Here is a 25,607-nt window from a genome sequence, read left to right on the forward strand (position 1 = left end):
TTTGACAGACTTCTACATTTGGTACTTTGCATGTGAACGGGGAAGCATATGAGAATGTGGAGGTTAATCTGTACACTTTTGTATTCAAGATATTTAATTTTTGGGATTCACAGAGATGGTAAATAGTCTGATGAAAGAACTATTAATCTGTCTCATCTCTGAGAATTACATTTTCATATGCTGGACATAAAGGGACCTCACTAGCTACAGCCATGCATTAAATTTAGGTAGTTTTACACGTTTTTATTTTTTCTCTGATTTTTAAAGAATGTTTTCAACTTAGAATAGCATCGACTGACAAATTCAAAATCAAGCAACTGCATTCAAACCAGGTTTGAAATACACCTTCATAAGAGTTTGCAAATTAAATTGTGAATTCATTCATAATCAGTAAAATATATTTAATAAGGATAACAAAGAGGTTAATAGAAGTTGAGAACAATTTCTCAAATGATTTAACTCGCAGCACTGTTAACTGTGGTTATTTCATTTCATTGCATATCCTGGAGTATGTATTTAGGTAACGCTTTGTCTTCCCAGGGGCACGATGGGAAATGCATATGCATCATACTGCAGGGACCTGGGTTTGGTGCAGTTTGTGGTGCATGGTCTTACAGATTGCTGCAGCAGCATGACTGGTGACTGAACCCAGATACTGTAGAGTCACACTAGCCATCTGTGATAAGACACTTTTCTCCATAGTGATTGACAATGTTTCACCACTTACAACTAAGTGGAACAATTTAGGGTAAGTACCTTGCTCAAGGGTACTACAGCAGGAGGTGAGATTTGAAAAGATAACCTTCAGATCCAAAGGCTCTAACCACTATGCTATCATCTACTCTTTACACTGTCAGTGTTCGCTTTTGTGTGCGTGACCTGGCTAGAATTTTCTGCCATCTTTGCTGATAGAGACATCTCCAGTCAGGCTATGGGCACAATCAGGGCAACATCACTGTTCTCGAAATGTGTTGTCACCTAGTGAGGCCTATAAAGTGAAAAGAATCAGGAGGCTCACGACATGCGCTCTGGTGAGGTGTGTACTTGTGCTGAGTCCCTCCCGAGTTGGTGCTAGCATCGAGGGAGACAATATAATGTAGTAACTGATGACAATTACAGTCAGTCATCAATGAGTTAGTGCGCATAAAAAGATATGTACGTCTTCAGTAATTGGGTACAGTTAGCATTTTCTTCATATAAAATTTTAAATGTCACATTTAGGAACCATTCATAATCACACTGAATGCCGAAATACAATTAAGGAAGAAAGACATTTAAAATGTGGTACAATGTCTTTGAATGCCATCTTTCTCAACAGTCTCGGCAGTGCAAGGCCAAAAGCAACTGATGCCAACACGTGAACTGGAGGGCTTTCCTTGATGGATACAATCTATTCCACCACATACTTTAATAAGGATAATAACACGTAACATTTGCTTGGGATTTGGAGTACGGACAAATTCTATTATTTTTACTTTTGTAGTATAACAATAATCTGCTTTTTCTAGTTCAACTGATGATGACCTGAACAAAAGCTCCTACAACTTGTACATCACAGGACCAGGGTTGATGCCCTACACTGTTTTACAGTGTACTGGCCATAACAGGAGGCCTTTCTTGGGGAGGCAAAATACAACACAACAATACAGCAGTCCAGTGGTGAGAAAAATCACATGATCACTTAAAATCATTTAGAAAATGTGCCTTACAGCAAAGCAGAATGCCAATGACAAAGTGCAGACAATTCCATTTAATCTTTTTTACTTTAAAAAGTTCCTGTTTTTTTTTTTTTTTTTTTTCTGTACTGTGAATGGGCAATTGAGCATGATGAGAATCCTTCACTTTTCAACTTCATAAATCCCATACTTTGCCTACTCAAGTTCCTGGAATGATTTTTAAAAAAAGAAAACATGTTTTATAGGGAAGTTCCACTCAAAAATAAAGTCAGGGTCCACCATATCCAAAGGAAACTGCGTATCCTTAGGGATCATTTGTACTGGAAATTGATGGAGAGCACATTTTATGTCCTTATTAAACTGTTCATATTTTTCTGGACATATCTGGCCTTATGACATGTGTTCCTGATCCGTGTGTTCAATTTGTTTAAAGTAGACTCCTATATAATGATATTTACATTAAAAGAGAGCATCAGTTAGCACCTCCTTATTACTAATATTCAGATTACCATAAATTCCTGGCATTACGAAATCGTAAAGAGCAGTCTAGACAATGGTGAAATACTTGCTGAGTGAAAATATGACTGCTGAGAATCACCAGGGACTGAAACATAAACCTGAAAGAGTTGTATGATGCGGTTGGTTTCCCTTTACCCTAAACATATGGAACAACAGGAACTTTTCAGAGGAATTCCCCATAACTTTTATTGTAGAAATATTATATTTGTTCCAGAGGTATAGGTTCCCAAGAGGATTTTTTTTAACACTATCCCCTAAAAACTTTCATGCCCCAAACGAAAGCCTTTCAGATCCGGTTCAGGAGCAGAGTACTTGTAGGCAATATAAATGTATATGCTTTAAAATGGTTTGATTATCTTGAGACGAAAAATACGGATTGACGTAATATAATTGTTCTCCCTACTCAACATACTTAATACTGTTTCCATAAAAAAGATCTGTACAACAGCTCTAAAATTTAAGGACTACATTCAACATTTTAGTAAAGAAAAAAGTTTTTGTAATGTATATTTCTTGGGATTTCTTTTTAACTCCTCGTTCACTAAATTCGCACATCGGTATGCACTAAAGACAAGCATAATGAACACATAAAGAGAACAAGTCTGTTAGAAGATTCATATTTACAGAAAAAGCAAGTTTCCTGCATTTACAGAACAGCTACTTCAATCATCTGACAGCCACTTGTGAAAATATTAACTAAAATATCTAATGGAAGCATTGTGATTGCTATCCTCATACTGCAATAATCAACATTTAATGGAGCTTTAGAGCACATAAGTTGGGGGAGTATTAAACTGCTGCCAATTTAGTCAGATTTGAAAGTGATCCCAAACCCACTACTGGAAAATCAAATCACGGTTCGTGTTTCACAGTTCTTTTGGCTCGCCATAATCGTTGTACAGTACTGGAAGGTGCTGCTCCTCGCAGGCCTTGCGCACATCCTGGCCAAGGTCCACCCAGTTCAGACCAAAAGCCTTGGTGTCGGTGTACCGGCAGGCCAGGTACCTGAGGGACACTCTCCGTAGGCCAATCTTGGGTTCCTGTAGAAGCCCCCTGCACCAGCCACTTAGGTCGTTGAGCTGGTTCAAGATCAGCCCAGCTTTCCTGCATCAGAAAACAAAACCTACAAGTCAGAATGTGTTTGCTGTTATTCCAGCTCTGCCAAATCCACCCCTCCTTACATTGTCCAGTGCAGGGTCTTGGTGGTGCACTGCCTATCACAGACTTCACAGGATGTGAGGCAGGGTACACCCTGGATGACACACAGAGTCCCACACAAGGGGGAAGCCCAAGTCAACACGGGAAGAAAATGCGAACTCAACACGTACTGAATCAGATTCGAGCTCACGGCCAGACCCACAGCCTAGGAGGGTTGAGGAAACAGTGCTACCCACTGCACAACTGTGCCACACTATGCCAAACATTTTATTAGAGCAACGCAACAAATTTGATTTTGAGCACCACTGTGTCAGTAATAATGCCCTAAGGAGACTGACAATGTACTCTGTAGCCTGACTGTAGTTAATGGCAACTGTGGAAATCGAGTCTGAAACACTTCATGCAATTCCGCAGCAAACCCTTCACAAAAAGTCACTGGTACAACTGCTGAAAGTCCATTTATTGTGAAGGACAGAGTTGGTCATCCAACTACTCAGGTCCTTACTGAATAAGAAAACACCATAGAAAAAAAAAACAAAAAACTACAGATCAGAAACAGCTGAAAAGCAGCTCTTTGCTGTTCTCACCTTAAATGGTGCAAATCGTACCTTGGAGAAGAGCAACTCCTCATAAATTCTGGGAATAGTTTTTCTATCTATCTATCTATCTATCTGAAAATGTATTTGCTTCGATGAAGGAGCACAGTGCCATGGAAAAAGATCAACATAAAAAAAGACATCTAATGCAAAGATGCAGTACCTTGCAAACCCCAAGGACTGTAGTGTCCTACAAATCTGCACCAAGCAAAACTGTGGTCCAAAAACCTCTCACCGGGCCAAACTGTGGTTTCTCCTGCATGGAAAAGGTGCCTCACTCTTGAACAGAGCTCCACTTGACTGAAAGGCCAAGCCAAAAGCTGCACACATCAATATAAAATTCTTTGTGGGGGCAGCAAAAAAAAAAAAAAAAAAAAGGTATCTGAGTGGAATTTTTATGTGCATAATAATTCTGGGTTTGTTTTTGTTTTAGTGTTTGATTTACTGCATATAAAGATTAATTACATTATTTTCAATTAAACAAGAAACGTACAAATGGCTTTACGGACCTCCTTTACACTTTCTGCAAGCTAGCTGAGGTCAGGGTTGTTTGCAGTACTTTGCTTTTAGAATCAGTTTGAAATATTTCACTGAAAACTGCAACAATTTTTAGCTGATCTGACGAGAAGCACCGGTGCAGACGTCGGGAAAAGTAAAGGAAGTAGCCTACGAAAATATGTTCGGACCTTCAGCAGAAAGTATATTTTCATGTCACAACCCGCTTTTCGTCTCACTTACGTAATAGCCTCTAGGCTCGTTTCAGCAGTTTAAAGAATGTAGATGTTAATTATATTAAACAAAAAAGTGGAAGTGTGCAACACTAATTTTTCAAAGAAAGTCCAATTTGGTTTCCAAATACAACGGTTGTTACCATGACTCCTGGTATGTATGGAAGTGGAAAATCACCTCGGAGTTCCAAGTGCTACTCTCAGACTCCAGTTCTAAACTGACTGCTGTCTTCCAGCACAGAAGGTGTGAGAAAGGGGCTTAAAGACACCATCCATCATTATTAACATATAAACAAAGTATGTATATCAGTTCTGAGATGAGACCCCTCTACGTTTCCTTCCACAGAAGGATAAAAATTCAATGTAAAACATAACTTATTCAAAGGTTTTAAAAAAAAATTTGACTAATTTTGATATATTTATATCATGAAAATGTTTTCCCTAAAAATATTCTGAACATTTAGGTGCAGAATGATAAATTACCATATAGAGCATTAATCAATATTTTCTAATTATACCTGTAAATTATAGACACACACACACACACTGGCTGAAGCAGCTTGTGCCAAGTGGGATCTTGAGAACCGGAACCTAACCCGGCAACACAGGGCATAAGGCTGGAGGGGCAGGGAACACACCCAGGATGGGACGCCAGTCCGTCGCAAGGCACCCTAAGCAGGATTCGAACCCCAGACCCGCAAGAGAGCAGGACCCGGCCAAACCCGCTGCGCCACTGCACCCTCCTGTAAATTATAATTTATAATTAATAGAATTATATTATTCATATGTATGTGAAATTCCTACTCATTTTCCACTGAGTCCCCATCATACCATTTGCAATTTTCAACAAGCCACAATATTGACATAACTAAATTACTCAACCAGTTATGCTGTATCAAAAGTATCTGATGTTTTTTATTTGTCCTGGTCTGTATATTTTACTCATTTTGTGTTTTCTTTCTTTTTATTAACATCCAACTACAGTAGTGAGAAGAAGTTTAAATAATCAATCTGGGAATCAACTAATTTACCAAAAGTTATAACTTTTGAGTTGCAGTGAAAACTCAAAAACTTCGTTAGATAGATATATAAATAGATATTCATTTTATTCATCACAGAAAACTACTGTCTTATTGATGATTACACATATGCACAGCCTTTGAAAGCACGGAAAAGACACTTTATATAAAAAAGTGAGAATCAAAAAAAAAGATTAATCTGGAATCCGGTTAAGCCAGAATTCATTCGCTTGCAATCTTAATATTTGAAAATAGGAGAACGTTGAAAACGGAGTTCAAATACCGTAAGAGATTTTTTTTTTTTAAATGTCATTTTGAAGAAAAAAAAAAAGAAAAAATAAAGACAGTTCGGCACCCCACTTTGGACCTGTCGGTGGCCATTAGCTCTTTGCCAGCTGCTGGGCAAACGTGTTGAAATGCTATATTTATGCTGTCTTGCCATCACGTCGACATCTAATTTTTCTACAATAACAACCAGACACATGCCTTTGGTGGAAGGTAGTCCCAAAGTGATGACGAGTGAAACCAGAGGGGAGGCTTTGGCCGGTGGGGAACGGAGACAAAGTGTGAAGTTTGTGTTTGACTTGAGCATCACGCAATGTTGCACGGAACGCAGCGGGAAATGTCTCTGGTGGAGGCCACCAAGGACCAGAGCTGAAATGCGATACGGGTGAAGAGGGGGAAAAGATACGCTCGGCTGTTTCTTTAAAAATAGACCTCATGCCCTACTGGTTTATTTTCACATGTTTTGTTTACCCTGCAGAGATGAGTTTACATCTGGCCAAGAGCCACTTGGATGACAATTATCTGCTATTTTGACTCGCTAATGAAAATTACATTTAAATGGTCGACATCATTTGCGATGGGGGGAAGCCCAGCGAATATGGATTCTTGAAAACAGGGAAAACTCCCTGCTTTGTCTCAACGTGCGTGGAAACAAATCATCATTGTTTTGATTTCATTCCCATTACACTTTCTCGCAAAAATCCAAGGCAGGCGGGAGGTATACACCCATACGCAAAGAAAAGGGGTGAGAGGGGGCACTTCGAATGAATTTTTGCTTCTTCAAAACCTCTTTACTGTAGTTTACCTGGGGGGTGCTTTTTCAATCTCACATCCCCGTGTCTTCGGTCGCTCCGTGACATGCACGTGCTGCTTCGGCTCAGCGCTTCCAGACGTGGGGCGCATAAGTTATTTTAGCCACGCAAAATTTTAACTTGCGTTTAATCAATAAAGTGCTTGTGTTCTTTGGTTAGCACATCACTGTTGCTTTAATCACTTCAGATGGTCTGTCTATCACCAGTTTGTATACCTAAGTACTGCCTCCTTCCACGTTATATGTGACTTTTCCCCGTATGCATGAGAATGGATCGTGTTCAGTGGATCAGTGAGATAAGTGTTATTAGTTATGAGTCATTTTTCTACTTACCAATTACCAAGTAGAGAAAATGATTCAAATCGAGATGTTTTTTACACAGAGCTTGTTTTCTCGCTCTGCATTGCATTGTGTCATATAATCTAATAATTACGTTACAGGTGAGTAGCTATTTATAGCATATAGCACTGACATGTTGGGGTGGGGGGGGTATGGGGATCTAACGTGTACCTGGGGCCCAGCTCGTCCTCGCAGCGCCACGTGAACTCGCCGAAGCTCTCGTACCGCTGGTTGTAGTGGTACAGCACCCGGTGCAACGTTGGCGAACCCAAGTCCATGAGCGTGTTGTAGGCGGTCTGCTGCTCCTTCCCGCTGGTGTAGCCATTAAACAAGTTGTAGATTTTGTCTGCAATTTCTGAGTTGGTGAGAGATACCGGGTTACAGGATGGCGGCTGTCTGTTCCATTGATTTCCTGGGCATCGGACACCAAGTAATACTCAGCCCAGTTTGACTGTGGCATTTGCAGATTGGAGTCTGAGTCTATTACAGTAACATGAGGAAACTCTGCATATGAGGAAATTATTCAAAACATATGCTAAGGAAAGAGATATTTTTGTTATTCTAAAGCATAGTGCCACCTCTGACTAATATAAATATAAAAGCCTCACAAGACTAAGTGTAAACCGCAATATTCCACATGTTGTAGTAATAATAATAATAATAATAATAATAATAATAATAATAATAATAATAATAAATGTTTATATATAATAAGGGGGTGTGGTGGCGCAGTGGGTTGGACCGGGTCCTGCTCTCTGGTGGGTCTGGGGTTCGAGTCCCGCTTCGGGTGCCTTGCAACGGACTGGCGTCCCGTCCTGGGTGTGTCCCCTTCCCCTCCGGCCTTATGCCCTGTGTTACCGGGTTAGGCTCCGGTTCCCCGCGACCCTGTATGGGACAAGCGGTTCTGAAAATGTGTGTATGTGTGTGTGTGTGTGTGTGTGTGTGTGTGTGTGTTTTTATATATAATATATAAATGTAATATATGTTATATATAATATATTACATTTACATTTGAGGGGAGCGCAGTGGTGCAGTGGGTTGGACTGGGTCCTGCTCTCCAGTGGGTCTGGGGTTCGAGTCCCGCTGGGGGTGCCTTGTGATGGACTGGCATCCTGTCCTGAGTGTGTCCCCTCCCCCTCCGGCCTTACACCCTGTGTTGCCGGGTTGGGCTCCGGTTCCCCGCGACCCCGTATGGGACAAGCGGTTTAGACAGTGTGTGTGTGTGTGTGTGAGACGCTTACATTTATTTGCTTAGCAGGCGCTTTTCTCCAAAGCGACTTACAACAAACATTATGTAGTGTTACTAGCCCACAAACCTTATTCACCAATATTATTATTATTATTATTATTATTATTACTGTTGTCTTTGTTGTTAATCACTCACTCATTTTTGTTAACACCTTTATAAGAGGTGATTTACAGAGATGTTGGATGCATGGGTGAGTTTACCTTGTGCCTTCACGTCATCCACAGCAGGGCAGGGTGTCTTGATGGTGACCTCGCTGGGAGTGGAGCGACGACCTGTGTTGTCCACTGCCCACAGTCTAAACCTGCAGCACAGCAGAAGATAAAGTGCACTGCCAAAAAAATGCACTTATTTAAAAAATTTGGATACTCAATGCTCAGATACTAAATTGTCATAATATATTATTAAAGCAGCACTGGCTTCTGTATGTGAAAATTGTGATTTAGAGACAATCCTCTCCTTATGACATATAAAACAGAACAATCCTACAACAAAAATCTTCTAAATGCTATTTTTATTTTCATAAACAATGACTTTGCATAATTATGCAAAGGAAAGGTGAAAAAACAGTGTTGACAAATACACAGCTTGATACTGTCACACAATAAGTGGCTGCTTTAATTGAGAAAAAAAATCGAGTGAAATGAACATTAATATTTGCTATTGGTGATGTGTTATTGTAAAGTGTATTCGCTGGAATTCAAGAAAAATGTTCTAAGGAGACTTAAGACGGGGTCAATAGAATGGAACCCTGTGATACGAGAAGGACCATTTCAACTAGGAAAACTAATGTAATTTTTTCGAAGAGACACCTGATATTGTTCGTTACATTACTTTGTAACATAAATGGAAGAGACAAATTTTAATTGTCATTTAATACGCTGTACTGCAAAATTCAAAAAAGAAAAGCGTACCAGCGAAGTGAGGAAACCACAGATATATTATTGAAATAAATAAAGCTATTTAAGTAAAATAAACAAATGGCATATATGCCAGATTTAGAGCACCCAGAAAATTACAATTAGTGATAATTACTGTATTTACAATGTAAAACCCTTCTTAATCACAATTCTTCTACAGTTTCTCTTGTACCCAGAGAATACAAAATAGAATAGAACTCACTCAAAATATATTGCATTATGCTGCTGTGTTTTCGGTTTGGACTATAGATGTGACAAAGTAAACAGAGTTCCTCCCGGCAAAAACATCACAGAGGTCTTGGGTACAGCAGAAAGTATTATGCTACAAGTTTGGGGAGGGCGTATATAAATAATTAATTTCCAGATGCCATTCTGTATACAGCTGTATTACTTGGTGTTACAGTTCTTTGTACATTACTACACTATAATATTTAATTGCCAAAGCTATGACTATATTTTTACATTATATTTTCACATCAACGGTTGGATAGGTTAAGAAAATCAGCCAGAATACAATTTGGAAGCACATGAACCTTTGCATTGCACTGTGACTACTAAAATGAAATAGCAGCATGTGTTATTTTCATGGGTATTATAATCAAGAGAGATGCCCTTTGGGGCTCCGCCCACATCCTGGCTCCCCAACACAGAAATGCGAAGCCGGCTCGGAAAGTCACGCTTTGTTTCGTGACTGCATGACGCAGGGGCTCCGGGCCATCCAGTAAATATTTGCGAGCCGGTGCGGCGAGACGAAAACAGCGAATTTACTATGGTGATTCTGGCGCGGACTATTGTTGTCCAGCAGCGTGTTTCCAGTTCGCAGAGGGCTCCCGGTAGAAACGTCACTGCGAGCGCGCGCAAGTATTCTGAGAATATTAGCTGGGTTCTAGGGACCTTCACTTCCTCCAGGAGACCCATTCAGATGGCAGGGTGTTTTTCTGGGCCGGTGCAGGTTTAGTACTACGATCGAGACCATTCCGGCAGAGCCCTGACTCGGGCTTGAACCAGCAACCTTCGAATTACAAGACTGTGATCTCTCTGGTCGATGGCTCAAGAGCAAAACTTGTACCTGAGCATTTCATTATTAATTATTCATTTGTTTATTTACCTGGTGTTATTCTCCAAGGCAATTTACAATGTCAGCTTTGTACGCGAATGTATTTACCACATTACAGCTCCACGCTCCCATTTGTAGAGAAAGGTCGTTTTTACTGTATCAATTCAAGGTAAGTACCTTAATCCAGGGTACCACACCTTCAGTAGGTATTCAAACCCAGGACCATTGAATGGAGGGAAAATACTCTAAGCGCTACGCTCCCTCCCGGCTGATTTTCTAATTTCACAATGCGAAACCATTCTGAAGCCATCGCCATCGATGTACGAAAACAAGTGTTTCTAAAAGACCTCCTGGATGCTGTTTCTGTTAAAAAAGGGAGTGTTAATTCTAACGAGAGGCAGATCCAATGACTGCCCCAGACAGATAATGTTGAACTGCATCGCCATCTAGTGGGTGGCAACACAAATAACTGCCTCCAACTGCACACCAACAGGATGAGCGTCCCCCAGTACCTCCAGACTGCAGAAGAAAATTCTGGTTCAGCATCTCTGATCACATCACATCACACTCCAAGCCATGTGTTCCGTTCACCTTACCGCATCGGCCTTCTGTCGAAAATTCAGTCAGCTTTTAAGGGGTAATAAAGAGCTCAGGCAGCCCGTTATTATCCAATGACAGCAGCCTCTGTAAACCACTACTCTGTGACCAGGTTCCGACAAAAGAGATGACCGCATTCTTCTCAATGTCCCCGAATGCTGGATGGGAGATTTCAGGTCTCAGAGCTCAGACAACATGGATGACTCTGCGTAAGTCGTGAAACGAGGCTTTATCTGCCCCTACAAGCTGGCCATCACTCCCCTGAAAGCTCCCTCTTGAATCTCCTGCTCTTACTGAACCATCCATTGTCAACAACCGCTCGTCCCGAGGCGGGTCACGGCGAGCCAGAGCCTTACCCGGCAACACAGGGTGCAAGACCGAAGGGGGAGAGGACACATCCAGGACAAGATGCCAGTCCGTCACAAGGCACCCCAAGGCAGGGCTCAAACCCCAGACCCGGCACACAACGGGCACCAGCTGAACTTGCAGCACCATCACGCCCCCATTCTTACCGAACCCCCTTCTACTATTGCTTTTCTCCACTATCTACGTGGGCGCTTGTGATTCACCGAAGAACTGCGATGAAGGTCACGTACAGCTTCGCCTCGACGAAACCCGGTGAACAACGTGAAACCCACACGCTCGAATCCCACCTCCAAGACATGAACGTCTGGATGAACCGGCGCCAACAACCGAGATGATATTCCAGAGCCTGAAAGTTCTGTGACCATTTTATTATCCAAAACATTAGCAACAGCTTGGCGTTCACCCCATCTAGATTTCTTCTTTAGCCGCCATATCAAGAGCTTTTCAAAAGGATTTTTTTTTCTAATTTGAATAACATTGGCAAGCCGCGGTACTGTTGACCCGCAGTATAAGAGAAAAATCTGATTTAGTGAAGTGCGTGCCTTTGCTAAATCCAGGACTGGTTTCCAAAGTGCCCTGCTGTCCGTCCCGTTTCTCATATCAGCTACATAGTCTCCCCTCTTAGAGATGGAGGCAGACAGGCGCCCACCTGACAGGCCTACATATGAACTGCTCTACACTCTTCAGAGGGAGGCAGCTGCTTCATGTTCCAAAGAGAGGGAAAAATAACGCGTTGGCCAAGCGTCTCGCTCCGATCGACCCAATGACGGAACGCTTTACCTGCCTATCGTGTCGTCAGACGGAGCCTCTGTTTTCAAACGTGGTCTGAAAATAAACTTATGAACGTGGAGTTTGGCAGCTGGTAGCGAAGTGGTGAGAGCTGCTGCCTTTGTACCCAAAGATCCCAGGTTTGAGTCCCACCTCCAGCTGTAGTACCCTTGAGCAAGATGGTTACTAGGCCGTACAAATGGACAAAAAATTGTAAGTTGTTTTGGCTAAATGAATAGAGATAACTATACACGCACAGTGGGTATGATTGTTGTGGGTATGCAGAGCTGGATGCTGTCCTGCTGTCATCCGCTGGTGAGTTGAGGCACTTCTATAGTGTCTTGGAAACAATTTTGTCGGCAAGGGCAGCACAGTGGTGTAGCGAGTGCTGCTCTCATTTCACGGCATCTAGGCAGCGCAAAAAGACATGTGCTCGATCCCCGCTCCGTCAGTTTAGAGTTTGCATGTTCTCTCTTTTTCGTGTTAGTTTCCTCTGGGTGCTCTGGTTTCCTCCCACTGTCCAGAGACATGTGTTTCATGTGATCCGGCCGGTGACTCTAAAAGTGCCCTTAGTGTGTGTGTGTGTGTGTGTGTGTGAGAAAGGATGTGTTTCCCTGTTGGACTGAGGAATGATTCACTGTAATGTATCTAGCAGTGTAAGTCAGTACTACATTTCCATTTACATTTACTCATTTAGCTAACGCTTCTTCCAAAGCGACTTATTAGTTATTCAATACATGGCGTTCATTGTCAGATGCGTCGTAGAAAAGTGTCTGCTAAATGAGTAAGCGCAAATGTAACAGCTCAGCTCCCAATGCCCTATGATTTCCATCAGTGAGCAAGTCAGAGTGTCTCGAACCCCCGAGGCGCTGAACTCCTCTATTATGCCGATACATGAAAAGAGACAAGTCTGCGCAGAAGATGCTGGGGAAGTTCATGTACAAATGGCCCTTTGCTTGTTAAAAGTACTTCATCATCTACATTAAGAGTTGCATCTATATAAGAAAAGGCCACGAGGAGTGACCTGTCCAAGAGAGGAATGACGCGGACCGCGCCGAAGCGAAAGCACGTGTTTTTGCGCAGTGATATCAGAAGCTCCTGTAGGGTGACCTCCTCAATGTGTGGGTGTGGTTTTGGATTTTGTTTTTTCAGCCTGGCTTTCCTCTTAATGAAACAAGTGCAGGATAAGTGGCTGCATGTGTTCAGTGCGGATGCTTGCGGGGCAGGGGCTGGCGAAAGAGCGCCCGGAAGAACGCAGCGTGTGCAGACACCGACAGTAAGTGACCTGCAGTATTATTGTTACCGTGGTGTTCCGCAGTTATTATTGTTACTGTACCGACACAGGAGGTGTATGAGTTCTATAAAGCCTAGCTGGTGGGCAGCGCTCTCCTGCACCCGGACTGGCCCCATAGCTGTCATGAAACAGCTCTCTAAAAGGTGTTAACAAGCTGAAAGTCAGCATTTCAAATCCCCCTGCTGTAGCCCCTAGAGCATGGTACTTACCCCGAACTGAAACGGTAAAAAATAACCCGCTGTATAAAATGGGTAAAGCATTGCAAGTAGAATTATCTAACACTGTAAGTCATCCTGGACAATGGTGTCTGATAATGATGAAATATAAATAGTATAGATGTGACAGTGCAGCACAGAGCCATAAGAAAAGGAAAAAAGAAGTCATGACTTAAATGAAAATTGTAGGGAAAATATATAGAAAAATGCAGAACACACACACACACACACACACACACACACACACACACACACACACACACACACACACGTTTTCAGAACCGCTTGTCCCATACGGGGTCACGGGGAACCGGAGCCTACCCGGCAACACAGGGCGTAAGGCCGGAGGGGGAGGGGACACACCCAGGACGGGACGCCAGTCCGTCGCAAGGTACCCCAAGCGGGACTCGAACCCCAGACCCACCGGACAGCAGGACTGCGGCCCAACCCACTGTGCCACCGCACCCCCCTAAAATGCAGAACATTTATGAGGATTCACACTTTGGTCTTCATGGCTGTACAATATGCGTTATTTATTTTGTTGTAATTGAGCATTTGGAAGACCTGACCAAAAAAAAAAAAACATCTATCCATCCTGGTCCTGGTGATCTGGAGCCCATCACAAAAGCATTGGACACTAGGCTGAGGTGGTGCACACCTTGGACTGGAAGCCAGTGTTTTAAAAAAAAAAAAAACTAATAAAATAAAAACTTGCTATACCTTTTTGCTTTCTCTTGTGTGAAAATAGATGTACCTCATTACAGTATTACATTCACATACTAAACCCTTTTACTTTCCGGATTATTTCTATACTTACTTCACTGTACCACCTGCCTGATTCAAGGGATTTCTTATAGCTGCTGCTGCTTTGAGCACAGCCAAATTCATTCCTTAAACTCATGTTTTTCTCTAAAGCAACTTATAATGACTTTCTCATTTGTACAGCTGGGTAGTTTTTACCAGAACAACTCTGAGCAAGTCCCGTACTCAAGGGCTCTACTCTAGGGGGGATCTGAACCAGCAACCTTAGGACCCAAGGACAAATGCTCTAACCACAACCCTACTTCTTACCCCTACCAGCCAACACTTTATATGCTACAGCCATTATTATTATTATTATTATTATTGTGCAGTGTGATCAGACACTGACAGAATATGACCTGCTGTGTACTACTACTACTACTACTACTAATAATAATAATAATAATAATAATAATAATAATAATAATAAATCCATACAAGTAGAGAAAAAGGAGTTCTCTGTTTTAATTCACTGTGCAGCAGGTGACTATTCTTTCTGCCTCGTAAGACTTTAACCTTCACCACCACATTTATATTCGTTGCTGCCCTGAATCTGCCTGGCAGTATAACAAAGAGAGAACGTTTCTGTAAAAACAGGAAAACACCCATAAACCTAAAATCTGGTTTTACCTCTAGTGTTCTTGAGCAGTTTTGACCAGGGAGAAAAACCACTTTAAAATGAGCGATCTTATTTCGGACTACTCCCCCGTTTAGGTTTGCTGTTTCCGTACAGACGGCAGCAGTCCATGTGCCCCCAGCTGACACCTTCCGCGATGTGTTCCTGGGGGTGGGGGTGGGGGTCCGGCTTCTGAGGTGGGGGCATTTTTCCATGTTCTGCTCGCTAACCTTTCTCAGCACATTGATCTCCTGATTCCTGTTTCTGCTATTAGCATTAAGTGCTCCGTTGACGCACTTTCAAGCCCGGCCAAAGCATGAGCCACTTCCCCAGCTGTCTCAAATACATTTAAAACACTCCAATTTGAGCCTTTGCGTTGCCTAAAGAAATACATAAACATGGACTAGGAGAGAGATTCCAGGATTTCCTCCCGCAGTAAATGAATGTTCCTCATAAAAGAATACCGTGTTTAGCATTAACGGATCTTTTTTCTGGATTACATGGCGCGTATCTCGGAGACGGAGCACGGCCCAAGCCTGGCCTCCTTGTGCATGGCAGATAGCCGCGTAGAGAGTCGGTGACATAACCTTCACATCCCCGTACGAAGCTCGGCGTTACCGAGACACGCACGAGCCGAAACCGACGAATCTTCAACGGGCCTTCTGCAGCAACCAGGCTACATCCTTCAATGACACGCCGCTTGGCCATTTATTATGGCGAAAATTATCTCCTACTATGGATTGAGAGTGGCGCTAATGATTTCTGGGGTGGTCGGCATTAACAGTGTTAAATTTACACATTCATTCCAAATGCATCATTCATTTTGAAATGAAATGAACACTTTTAGCTTTACTCCCATACAGCCTTTCACCACCAGGAACGTATAGTTGGGCTTGAAGAGCGAGCGAAGCCTTCAAGTGTGAGCTGTGTTCACAGCTTTCCACAGCGCAGTGCTCCGGGACTTATCCCGCTCAGTAGCATCTATTCAGTGGTGTGGACCCGGACTGTTTCTAGGACGTTCTACCCTCTGGACCTGCTAGATCCAGCACAAGGACTTTGTGACAGAAGAAGCACCACAGCCAATGAAAGGAGGTTCCAAAACCAGTCCAAAGACCAATTCACACTCCCATTTTGTAGTTCAAATCTGGATTTTTTTCCACTGGATGGTGCTGTTTTGCAAAACTTATTAGAAAGGCGAGAACCGGCTCATTGCATATGTTAATGTATTAATGCATACTATAAATGTTTAAATGAGACTGTATCTGTTGATGGTGGAGTGAATGAGAGGGGGAAAAACTAGAGTCACTGAAAAATATATAAAAGATATATGACTGTACAGAATCATTTGACAAAATGATATTAGGTGATACATTACATGGCGATATATATTATAGTTAAGGAGTCAGAGAGCTTCATTCCTCTATTTGATTATTTGGTTCCTCTGTATCTTCTTTCCAAATAAACAGAAACCATCTGATATCGCAACAACTAAATTCACTGAAACATTTTCCCCAAATAAACACGATAGATAGATAGATAGATAGATGTGATCTGACTTAGAACGAGCTACCGATGAAGTTCTGTGATGTTCATGCAACATTTACCTGGGGATGGATTGTTGCCACATTTCTGCTGCACAAAGATATACAAAACACTGACTATGAGAAGGGCTGCATCTCCCCAAGGCGCCGCTGATCATCATTAAGTCAATTGCAGAAATCAACATTCGTTAAGGATAATTTCTTGAAGGAGCAGATGCTAAGAGGGCACTTAATTTAATTTCTTAATTACAAAGTCACCCTCTGACCACTTTAGAAGCTGTCAACTGCTTTGTAAGATGGGAACAGTGTTCCCTGCTCGACTCTTCACCGAGTGGGCTTGTGATTTCTTCAGCATTCAACACATGGTCACACAGAGCTGCATCAAATGATTAAAATGAAAATCAGATAAATAAAACCTCATTATTAAATGGATAAAATGAGATTGTTACTTTTGAAATGTCTATGATTTTTCATCACTGGACGTCTTCTTACTGTTTTAGACCCGAAATGTTTATTTGCACACTGCCACCATTTGTGGCTGCTCACTGTGGTGTAGTCGAGCATAACTCATACGTTCACTCTACAAAAACGAGGACCTTATGGTGCTGTAAAAGGACGGTTATATTTTAAAATATATTTCCCAGAGAACTTCGCTTCTTCAGGGTGATTTATTGGGACTGTGATCTCTTCTTCTCTTCTCTCTTCTTCTCTGTATTTACAGGGGTCCTTGCAAACCTAATGCACAGGACACAATGTACCTCCACTGACAGAGGACTGAAGTGCAAGGCTCAAAAGAGTTCTCCAAAGCATTCCTAAAAATCGTGCCTACAAATTCCTCCTGAAAATGTTTTAGTGAAACATTTGTGGAACTTCATCTCACATTCTTTCAATTTATCGTAAGTTCCATCGATACTGATATCGGGAAACCCAGCCTTGTACATTCCCCTGCAGCACTGATTGCCTACGTGTCCAACGTGATCTGTTTTAAATTAAATCTGTTAAATATCAATACTATCTTGCGCCAATTACCTTGGCTCTTGAAACTTCCTTCTAATCAGTCTTCTTCGAAGCTCTGACAGGAATAAGTTAAACCTAAATTAAACTTCATTAGGACATGATGTAAAATAAATAAATAAAAATAAGTAAATAAATTTTGTGAAATCAGTGCAAATAATGTAAAATGTATCTCTTGCAGCTTGAAACTTTTTTCGTTTTTTTCTTATTATAAAGACTTAGTATGTATTATTGGTATAAAACAAGACCAAAAAAATCTATATTAACTGGAATAATTTGAAAGTGCGGGGGTGTGGTGGCACAGTGGGTTGGACCGCAGTCCTGCTGTCCGGTGGGTCTGGGGTTCGAGTCCCTCTTGGGGTGCCTTGCGGCGGACTGGCGTCCCGTCCTGGGTGTGTCCCCTTCCCCCTCCGGCCTTACGCCCTGTGTTGCCGGGTAGGCTCCGGTTCCCCGTGACCCCGTGAGGGACAAGCGGTTCTGAAAATGTGTGTGTGTGTGTGTAATTTGAAAGTAATATCCAACTATAATGTGTGTGAGGAATTTTTCACTCACTTGTTCATAACCATTTGTGATGTTCAGGGTCACAGCAGTCTGGAGGCCACCCCAAAAACAATAGCCTGAAGTATTGGAAGGTACACCCTGGATGGGACAGCATTCCAGGGTAGCCACACCCCCACACCCACACCCACACCCACACACACACACAGACTGAAACTGCTTGTCCCGAGTGGATCGCGGTTAGCCGGAGCCTAACCCGGCAACACAGGGTGCGAGGCTAGAGGGGGAGGGGACACACCCAGGATGGGACGCCAGTTTGTCAGAGGGCACCCCAAGCAGGACTCAAACCCCAAACCCCCCAGAGAGCAGGCAGAGGCCAAACCAGGTGTGTCACCTCACCCCCCTACACACACACACTAGAGGTTACTAATCACCATTTCATATGAACTGCATGTGTTTGGACTGTGGGAGGAAATCCATTCAGACATGGAGAGAACATACAAACTCCACACAGGCTGTGCCAGGTTTGAACCGAAGTCCGAACAGCTCAGGTGCTGTGAGGCACCAGTGATAACAGCTGCAGCACCAGTCCACTTGTTGGAGGAAAATTAACTTGTTCTTTGGGAAAATACATTAAAAAATGTACTGGATAACACTGGATAAACCAGATCCTTTCCATGTTATCAGTTTTATCATAATACACACTCTGGCTGTACAATACCTCATACAAACATAAGTGCTGCTTAAATCCATCACATTCCAGAAGAGTAGTGGTGCATCCGAACAGTGAGAAAGTAATGCAGTGGTCTAGTAACTCACATGTAAGTGGTGTCTGGCTCCAGGCAGCGGATGATCATGCTGATGGAGGAGGTCAGGAGGTCAGGGATGTGTCCCAGCATCACACAGGGAGACTTGGCACCCGAAAGGATGTCATCCACAAAGCTCAGCATTGTCTCTGCAAGAGGGACAGTCAACTTTATGGTGTTATTGCAAAGCTGAGGGTATGATTAAATCACTCAGATACAGGCACCTGTCTAACATTAAGTCTCATATTTGCTTCATATTGACAAATTACACATTAAAAAGTGGTGGAATTTGTGTGTTTATTTGGTAGAGCTAAAGAACGGTATGGAACATCTCATTTTGAAATGCATTTGAATTTTTGGCCTTTGCTGGTGACATTAACATTCTTGCCATGGCATTATGTAAAATAAAAGTCTGCATGAATGACTCTCAAGAATTCAGATTTCCAGTAATGTACATATTATTGAAGCAGTAAAGATTAAAACAAAGACGTAAGCTGTTTAAAGAGTAAACAGGAGCTCCTCTACATTGTTACCATAATACACAATATACAATGCAATACAATTGTATTTTACCCCCTGGATATTTTTGAAAATATGCCATTTAGAGGAAAAGTAAAAAAAAAAAAAAAAAAAAGTAACGTGTTTGGAATTCATTACAATAATATTTAGTTCATACAAACAGCCAAACATCTACTTGTTATTCTGCACAGATTCTTTCTGTATGACACCATCATTTAGAGCTTGCCCTAGTCTTAAGGTTACACATGAGGGCGCATAAGGATTCTGTTAATAAGGAAAAAAGGTTAACTAGTTGACATTTTGAAATAAACATGAAAGTGGAATTGGTGTTTTCTCAGTCCCTTGTAGCATTAATTGGGTGGGCACAGCAAATGTGTTGGCGGTGAGCTTTCAAGAATTTTAAATAAATGTACATGCTGTGCAAGCCCAGACCCTGACATTTAAACAGAGGATTGTTTTTTTTTTTTTTTTTTTCCTTTTTTTTTCAGTTTCCATGTGTAGCATGCTACATAAATCATGTGGAAATTCTTAATACACAATGCAAATACAGGACCCCTCTGAAATGTTACCTGTCGAGGTGAAATAAGATGCCATGCCTTTTCTCATTAAATCACAGTGGAAAGGTGTTTGCCCAGCTGGTCCCCATGTGTTAAAAGGTGCGTGAGGTGTGCAGTAGGATGTTTGGGCCGACAAACTGCTCACTTGAAAGGACACAGGCAGGGGTGGTCACCTGATAATGTGGTCAAAAGCCCCCACTTATAATTCTGCAACACAGTGCCTGAAAAGAATCTGAGCGTAGACCAAACGAAAATGACCAGAGGTGTGTTCTGCCTGTCATGTACGTTTATCCATAAGTGTAACCCACACAGAGCTGTAGGTTAACAGCTGATGCTCAAGAAAAAAGTTGTGAAGGCCATGCCAGTAGCAGGCTGCTATGTTATCTGTCTGCTGTATGGAGGGAAACACTCCAAGGCCATTTGGACCTTGGAAAAAGCTGTGGAAATCCAAGGATGGAAAGTTCAATATTCAGCATTTATGTTTGCGTTGCTACAACAAGTCAAGGAAACATCACAGCTGTCATGAGGTAAAGTCTCCTAAGGGTAGTTAGATGCTTGAATATTCCTCAACAGCTTGGCAAGAGCTGCCCTGTAAAAGCCTAGTGAAGTTTCTCAATTTGTGGTAAACAGAACCATCCAATAACCCAGAGTTTTGCTTTGTGCATTGGGCTTCTGGCAGAGAGATCTTACTGAACTCCTCAAGCATCAGTATCTCACCACTGACAGATCTTTCTTACTGACCTTTGTAAAGCAGGTCATCACCTCAGATATTATAAGAAGTATTATGATCACCTTCCATCGACCAAACTATTTCGGATGAGTTGAAATTCAATACAAAACGCACATTATTATTTTTGAACCCTTTTTGCACATTAAGTATTACTACTCAGTCTAGCCTTTGTTTTAACAGACCTATGACAAACTACACTTATTTCTGTGGACTTAAGAGAGGCACCTTTAGATAGTTCAAAGAAAGATTAAGATCATTTAATTTATGAGTTCAGGATATCATAACTCTCAGAATAATTTTGTTTTATGTTATAAACTAACATGAAAACAATGTGAAATTAATACCAAGACCTCTGGATTTACCTTCATGTTTACAAAAACAGCTGGTGTAATTCTGCATTCAGCTTTTGTTCCTGATTTATCACAGCACACATTCCCTTCTTGAACAAAGGTCTTCTCTATTAGAAACATTCTCTGAAATGTCAAAGCCACATGACAAGCCAAAAGAAGAACCTATGGAACAAACAAGTACTGGCAAAGCCCTGACAGTTGCCTTCTCAAATTTCTTGGAAAGACCGTCAAACCTTTGAAGGAAGGTAAAAATGTTCATTTGTCAAGTTCATTCAGTGAGTCCCGGCACCGCAGACCCTCAAGTTCTAGAAAAACCATGTGAAATGTTATTTTTAAGTCTCAGTTTATCTTTCTGTAAATCCAAACCTCTCCTGAAAACATCACTGTCTTCATATATACCAAATCAAAGAAGATGTACAGATATTCTGTGTAGATATCATTGAGTTATTCTAGGTGAAGACAAGCAAAGAAAGAGAGTGAGCCCCACTTGTATGGGATCTTAAGCTCCTTTATAGTCATGGCTAGGCAAAATATATCATAACTTTTCTAATTTTTGTAATTTTAAAGAATAAAGACTGAAAAAGACCATTATTATTCTCTGGTCCTTTTCATTCATTCATTACTGATAAGGGCTGTTCATAACGCAGGGCCGCCGTGCTCGGGACACCAGTCTATTGCAGGGTATGCACACAGTCACCGATTCACTCACACATATGCACATACCAAGGGTTATTCAGATATACAGACAACCATCTACTTACATAAATTTGACATATGTAAATCCAAATTTATGTAAAAAATTCCCGGCCTACACATTATTTAGGGATAGCGCTTTTATTTTTACGCAAAACATTCAAAATACATTCCGCGCAAGTTGGCGTAGCTAAACAAGGTAGGAAGCTCCATCTTCAAAGTTCCTGCGTGTTTTGATCCGTGAACGCATCTGCTCTTGTTAGCGTAGTGTTTATTTACCCATTTCATTATTCACAATGCCTGGTGGTAAACGTGCATTTGAACGATAATGAGAACCATCTCACAAGCATACAGCAATCAGTACAGTATAATACTGTACTCGTACCGTATGCAGTAGTCTTTTTTAATTAAAGTTGTGCATTATAGAAATGTAAAAATGTATCTCCTTGAGTAGGCCTATGTTTTATTGCAATATTTAATATGGCTGACATTTACTAGAGAATTTTATTGTGTCTTTTTTTATACCCATGTTTGCAGCAAATGTCTAGGCTAAGCTCAGCTAGCCTATGTTGAATGGTGGGGAGGAGGGGGAATCTGACATACGTAACTTTTGACTTACATAAGGGGTTGAAGAACGGTCTTTTTGCATAAGTCGAGGGGTGTCTGTAATGAGTCCACCTGAAATGCATGAACTTTGGGAGGAAACCCAAAGAACATACAGTCTACACAGACTGAGTGGGGATAGAATCTATGTCTGAATACACAGCCCAAGTGATGAGATGCACCAGTGCAACTGCCTATGATGCATGTTCAGGTCCTTTTATGGAATGAAAATAAAAAAAGATTAAGTTCAATTACAATATAAATGGAAATAAATTCAATAAAACAAGCTAACCTTTCTTGTATTGCAAAGTTTTGAAAACATTATACATCCATTTACATGTATTCAAAACCATAACTTGTGGTTATGTAGCTTTGTCATGGGAAAGGAAAAAAAAGAAAAAAGATTTAAATCATTTAGGATAAATGGTGTCTCCTAAGAAACAAATTCAGAAATAATAGAATATCCTGTGTCGCTAAATCAGATGAAGGATTGTAATGTCAACTTAACATTCACTAAAGAAGTGCTCTCATGGATTTTTGCTGGAGACCCTGTGGTGAAACCAGCCTGTGGAGTAACTTATCCTTCAGCATCCTGGGTTGGCTGTTGGCATTAGCTTTCTAGTCTGGCCAAGGAACCCAGGGGAGATGAGAGCTGTGGAATCTCTGGAATAACTCCTGGATGGACAGTGTTAGCTATGTAACCCAGTTCCAGGGATTAACTTGAGCCCAGGAGTCTCTGGAAGTGCTCTTACAGCACAGTGTTTTATTGTTTAAGCTTTCTTAATTCAGTTTAGCAATTTGTGCTTGTATGTTTATAAATACATCAATAAATACATCAATGAATACATCAAAACTACTTAAATGAGCATTTTTTAAAAAAAAACTACACCAAATAAAATAAAAAGATCTGTTTTGGATTTATCTGTGTTATCCATATCATTCACTTGTTTGTTTGTTCATCTGTTCGTTTGTTCGTTCGTTCGTTCGTTTGTTCGTTCGTTCATTCATTCATAACTGCTATCAGTGCAAGATCACGGTGATATAGAGTTTATACTAACATAGCGCATGAGGCAGGGTATACCTTGGATTTACTTACACATACACACAATAAGGAGGGGTCATTTAGAGCCACCAATTTACTTGAAACACACGTCTGAACCGTGGGAATAAATCCACTAAAAATGTGGAGGAAACTGTGAAATCACAATTAACAGAGGCACATAATGCATCATTACTTTGTTCAATAAATTATCCAGTGCGAGAAATTATTTTCAAAAGTTACATGTACAACTGTAAATGTTTCTAATCAGAAGATCAAACCTAAGACGAACATAACAAGAAAAGCACCAAAATACAATTAAAATCAAGATAAAAATCCACATAAGAAACTCGTGAATCTTTCAATGGTGAACAGTGATTTTGCCAGTTATACTGGTGCTACTCTTTTGCTCTAATTTCAAAACTGAGCTCTTCTGGTATGATCTCTGTTGACTCGGAAAAGCATGCGCAAAAAAAGTTTTGTTGAGATACGTCATGAAATATCGAATGATTTATGACAAAGGTACTGTGAGCTAGCCAATGGTAATTTCTAGGTGAGGGGCAGGGAGGACCATGATAAATAGATTGCTGTTGCCTGCACCCGCACTGCCTTAGCAGAGTAATGATGACCAGCTGCTGGCAACTGAAGACTCATCCACAAGGACTTTCTCAGCAGCTGGTCTGAGGACTTGGGGGAAACCTGGGAGAGACTTTTATGGAAAGTTTTACCAGGAGCAAGAGGGCTCCTGAAGTGGGTAAGGATTGCCGCTATGCTGTAATTTTTTATTCTGTTTTATTGGTGTTCCTTTTACCGGTGTTGGTTGTTTTGCAGCCCTGCAATGGACTGGCATCCTGTTCAGGGTGTTTCCCATCCCCCTTCAGCCTTGCGCCCTGTGTTTCCGGGAGAGTCTCCGGCTCGCCGCTAACCCACTCGGGACAAGCTGTTGTTGACATTGGTTGGTTGGTTCTTTTGCAATTGCTTATTTTGTTCTGCTTTAAACAGGCCACATGCCTGTTTTGGTTTGTAAATAGAACCCCTGTTCCACACCAGACCACATTACCTACTTGTTTACACTATCCTTTTTTTCAAAGGTTCAAGTCTGTTTTTTATTCTATTTATTCTGTACTATGGAAAATTAAATGGCACTATATAAGGATGGGAAGGGGGGGGGGCGGGGCAGTGGTACAGCGGGCTTGACCAGGTCCTGCTGTGTGGTGGGTCTGGGGCTCGAGTCCTGCTTGGGGTGCCCTGCAACAGACTGGCATCCCATCCGGGGTGCAAACCCTGTGTCCCGCACCACCGGGCCAGGCCCCAGGCTGCTGCAACGCCGCTCGGGACAAGTGGCTTCAGACAGTGTGTGTATATAAAGATGTAATTCAGTTTCATGTAAACAAAAAATAAATACTTGAGCAGGGTAAGAAAGTACAACATAAAAACTGAGTACCTTGACCAAAAAGTGTTTTAAACAGATTTAACTTCAACTGTAAAATATTTATCTATTTCCTTTTCAGGAACTGCTTATGAAATTCTGGTTTTTGGAGGTTTAGAGGCTATGCTGAACAGTCATGCAAACACACACTTATTCACTCACAAGTAGACACCAATGGCAATTTAGATTCACCAGTTCACCTAAAACTCATTTTTGTCTGTAAGAGGAATCTGGAGCACTTGGTGAAATCCCACACAGATATGGAAAGAACGTGCAAACTCCACACAGAATGAGCTGAATTCATACCCAGGAGCTTTGAGGCACCAGCACTACCAGCACTACCCGCTGTGCCACCATGCCGCTAAAATGTTTCTTAAACCAATCATATCTCCAGCAAAAAATCCAACCAGATTTTGTATCTTGGTACATATCTCTCAGAATTTTTCCTGGAAGAACCCCTCTATTTCCCTAGATGACAAGAACTCAGGGGTGATTGATCCAAGTAAGAGAAAGCAAATTGTGGGAAGAAACCAGATATGCAGCAAGAAATGTCGAAACAACCACTCGGCTACCTTACCCACCTTAGAGATGTGAAGCTGTCTTTACCACTGTTACAAAGTATCCAAGATTTCCTCCATCTGAACACACACATAGAGCCTCTTTTGTTCATAAACAGGTAAACATTTCAACTTCAGAATTCCCAAATTCATCACAGAGACTTCTCTGGGAATATCACCAGGTCTATTAAAACCATAAGCTCTTGGTATCAGCACATTTGGCAACCCTGTAAAAGGCTACACAAATAACATCTGGCTCC

The 25,607-nt window shown here is 41.5% G+C and overlaps 1 protein-coding gene across 3 annotated transcripts in view; it reads right to left on the bottom strand.

The window, feature by feature from the left end:
- Positions 1–1,766: 1,766 nt before the first annotated feature.
- astn1 (astrotactin 1) overlaps positions 1,767–25,607 on the bottom strand; it is a 281,101-nt gene continuing 257,260 nt past the window's right edge. For all 3 annotated transcript variants that reach the window (XM_029250461.1, XM_029250460.1, XM_029250459.1), the window contains 4 exons: positions 18,884–19,019; positions 8,581–8,681; positions 7,303–7,486; positions 1,767–3,299 (listed from right to left, as the gene is read on the bottom strand). In XM_029250461.1, the coding sequence (XP_029106294.1) occupies positions 3,062–3,299; positions 7,303–7,486; positions 8,581–8,681; positions 18,884–19,019 (659 nt within the window). In that variant the 3' untranslated portion in view covers positions 1,767–3,061. The remainder of the gene's footprint in view (positions 3,300–7,302; positions 7,487–8,580; positions 8,682–18,883; positions 19,020–25,607) is intronic.

This window comes from Scleropages formosus, chromosome 3, assembly GCF_900964775.1.
Source record: "Scleropages formosus chromosome 3, fSclFor1.1, whole genome shotgun sequence".
Lineage (NCBI taxonomy): Eukaryota > Metazoa > Chordata > Actinopteri > Osteoglossiformes > Osteoglossidae > Scleropages > Scleropages formosus.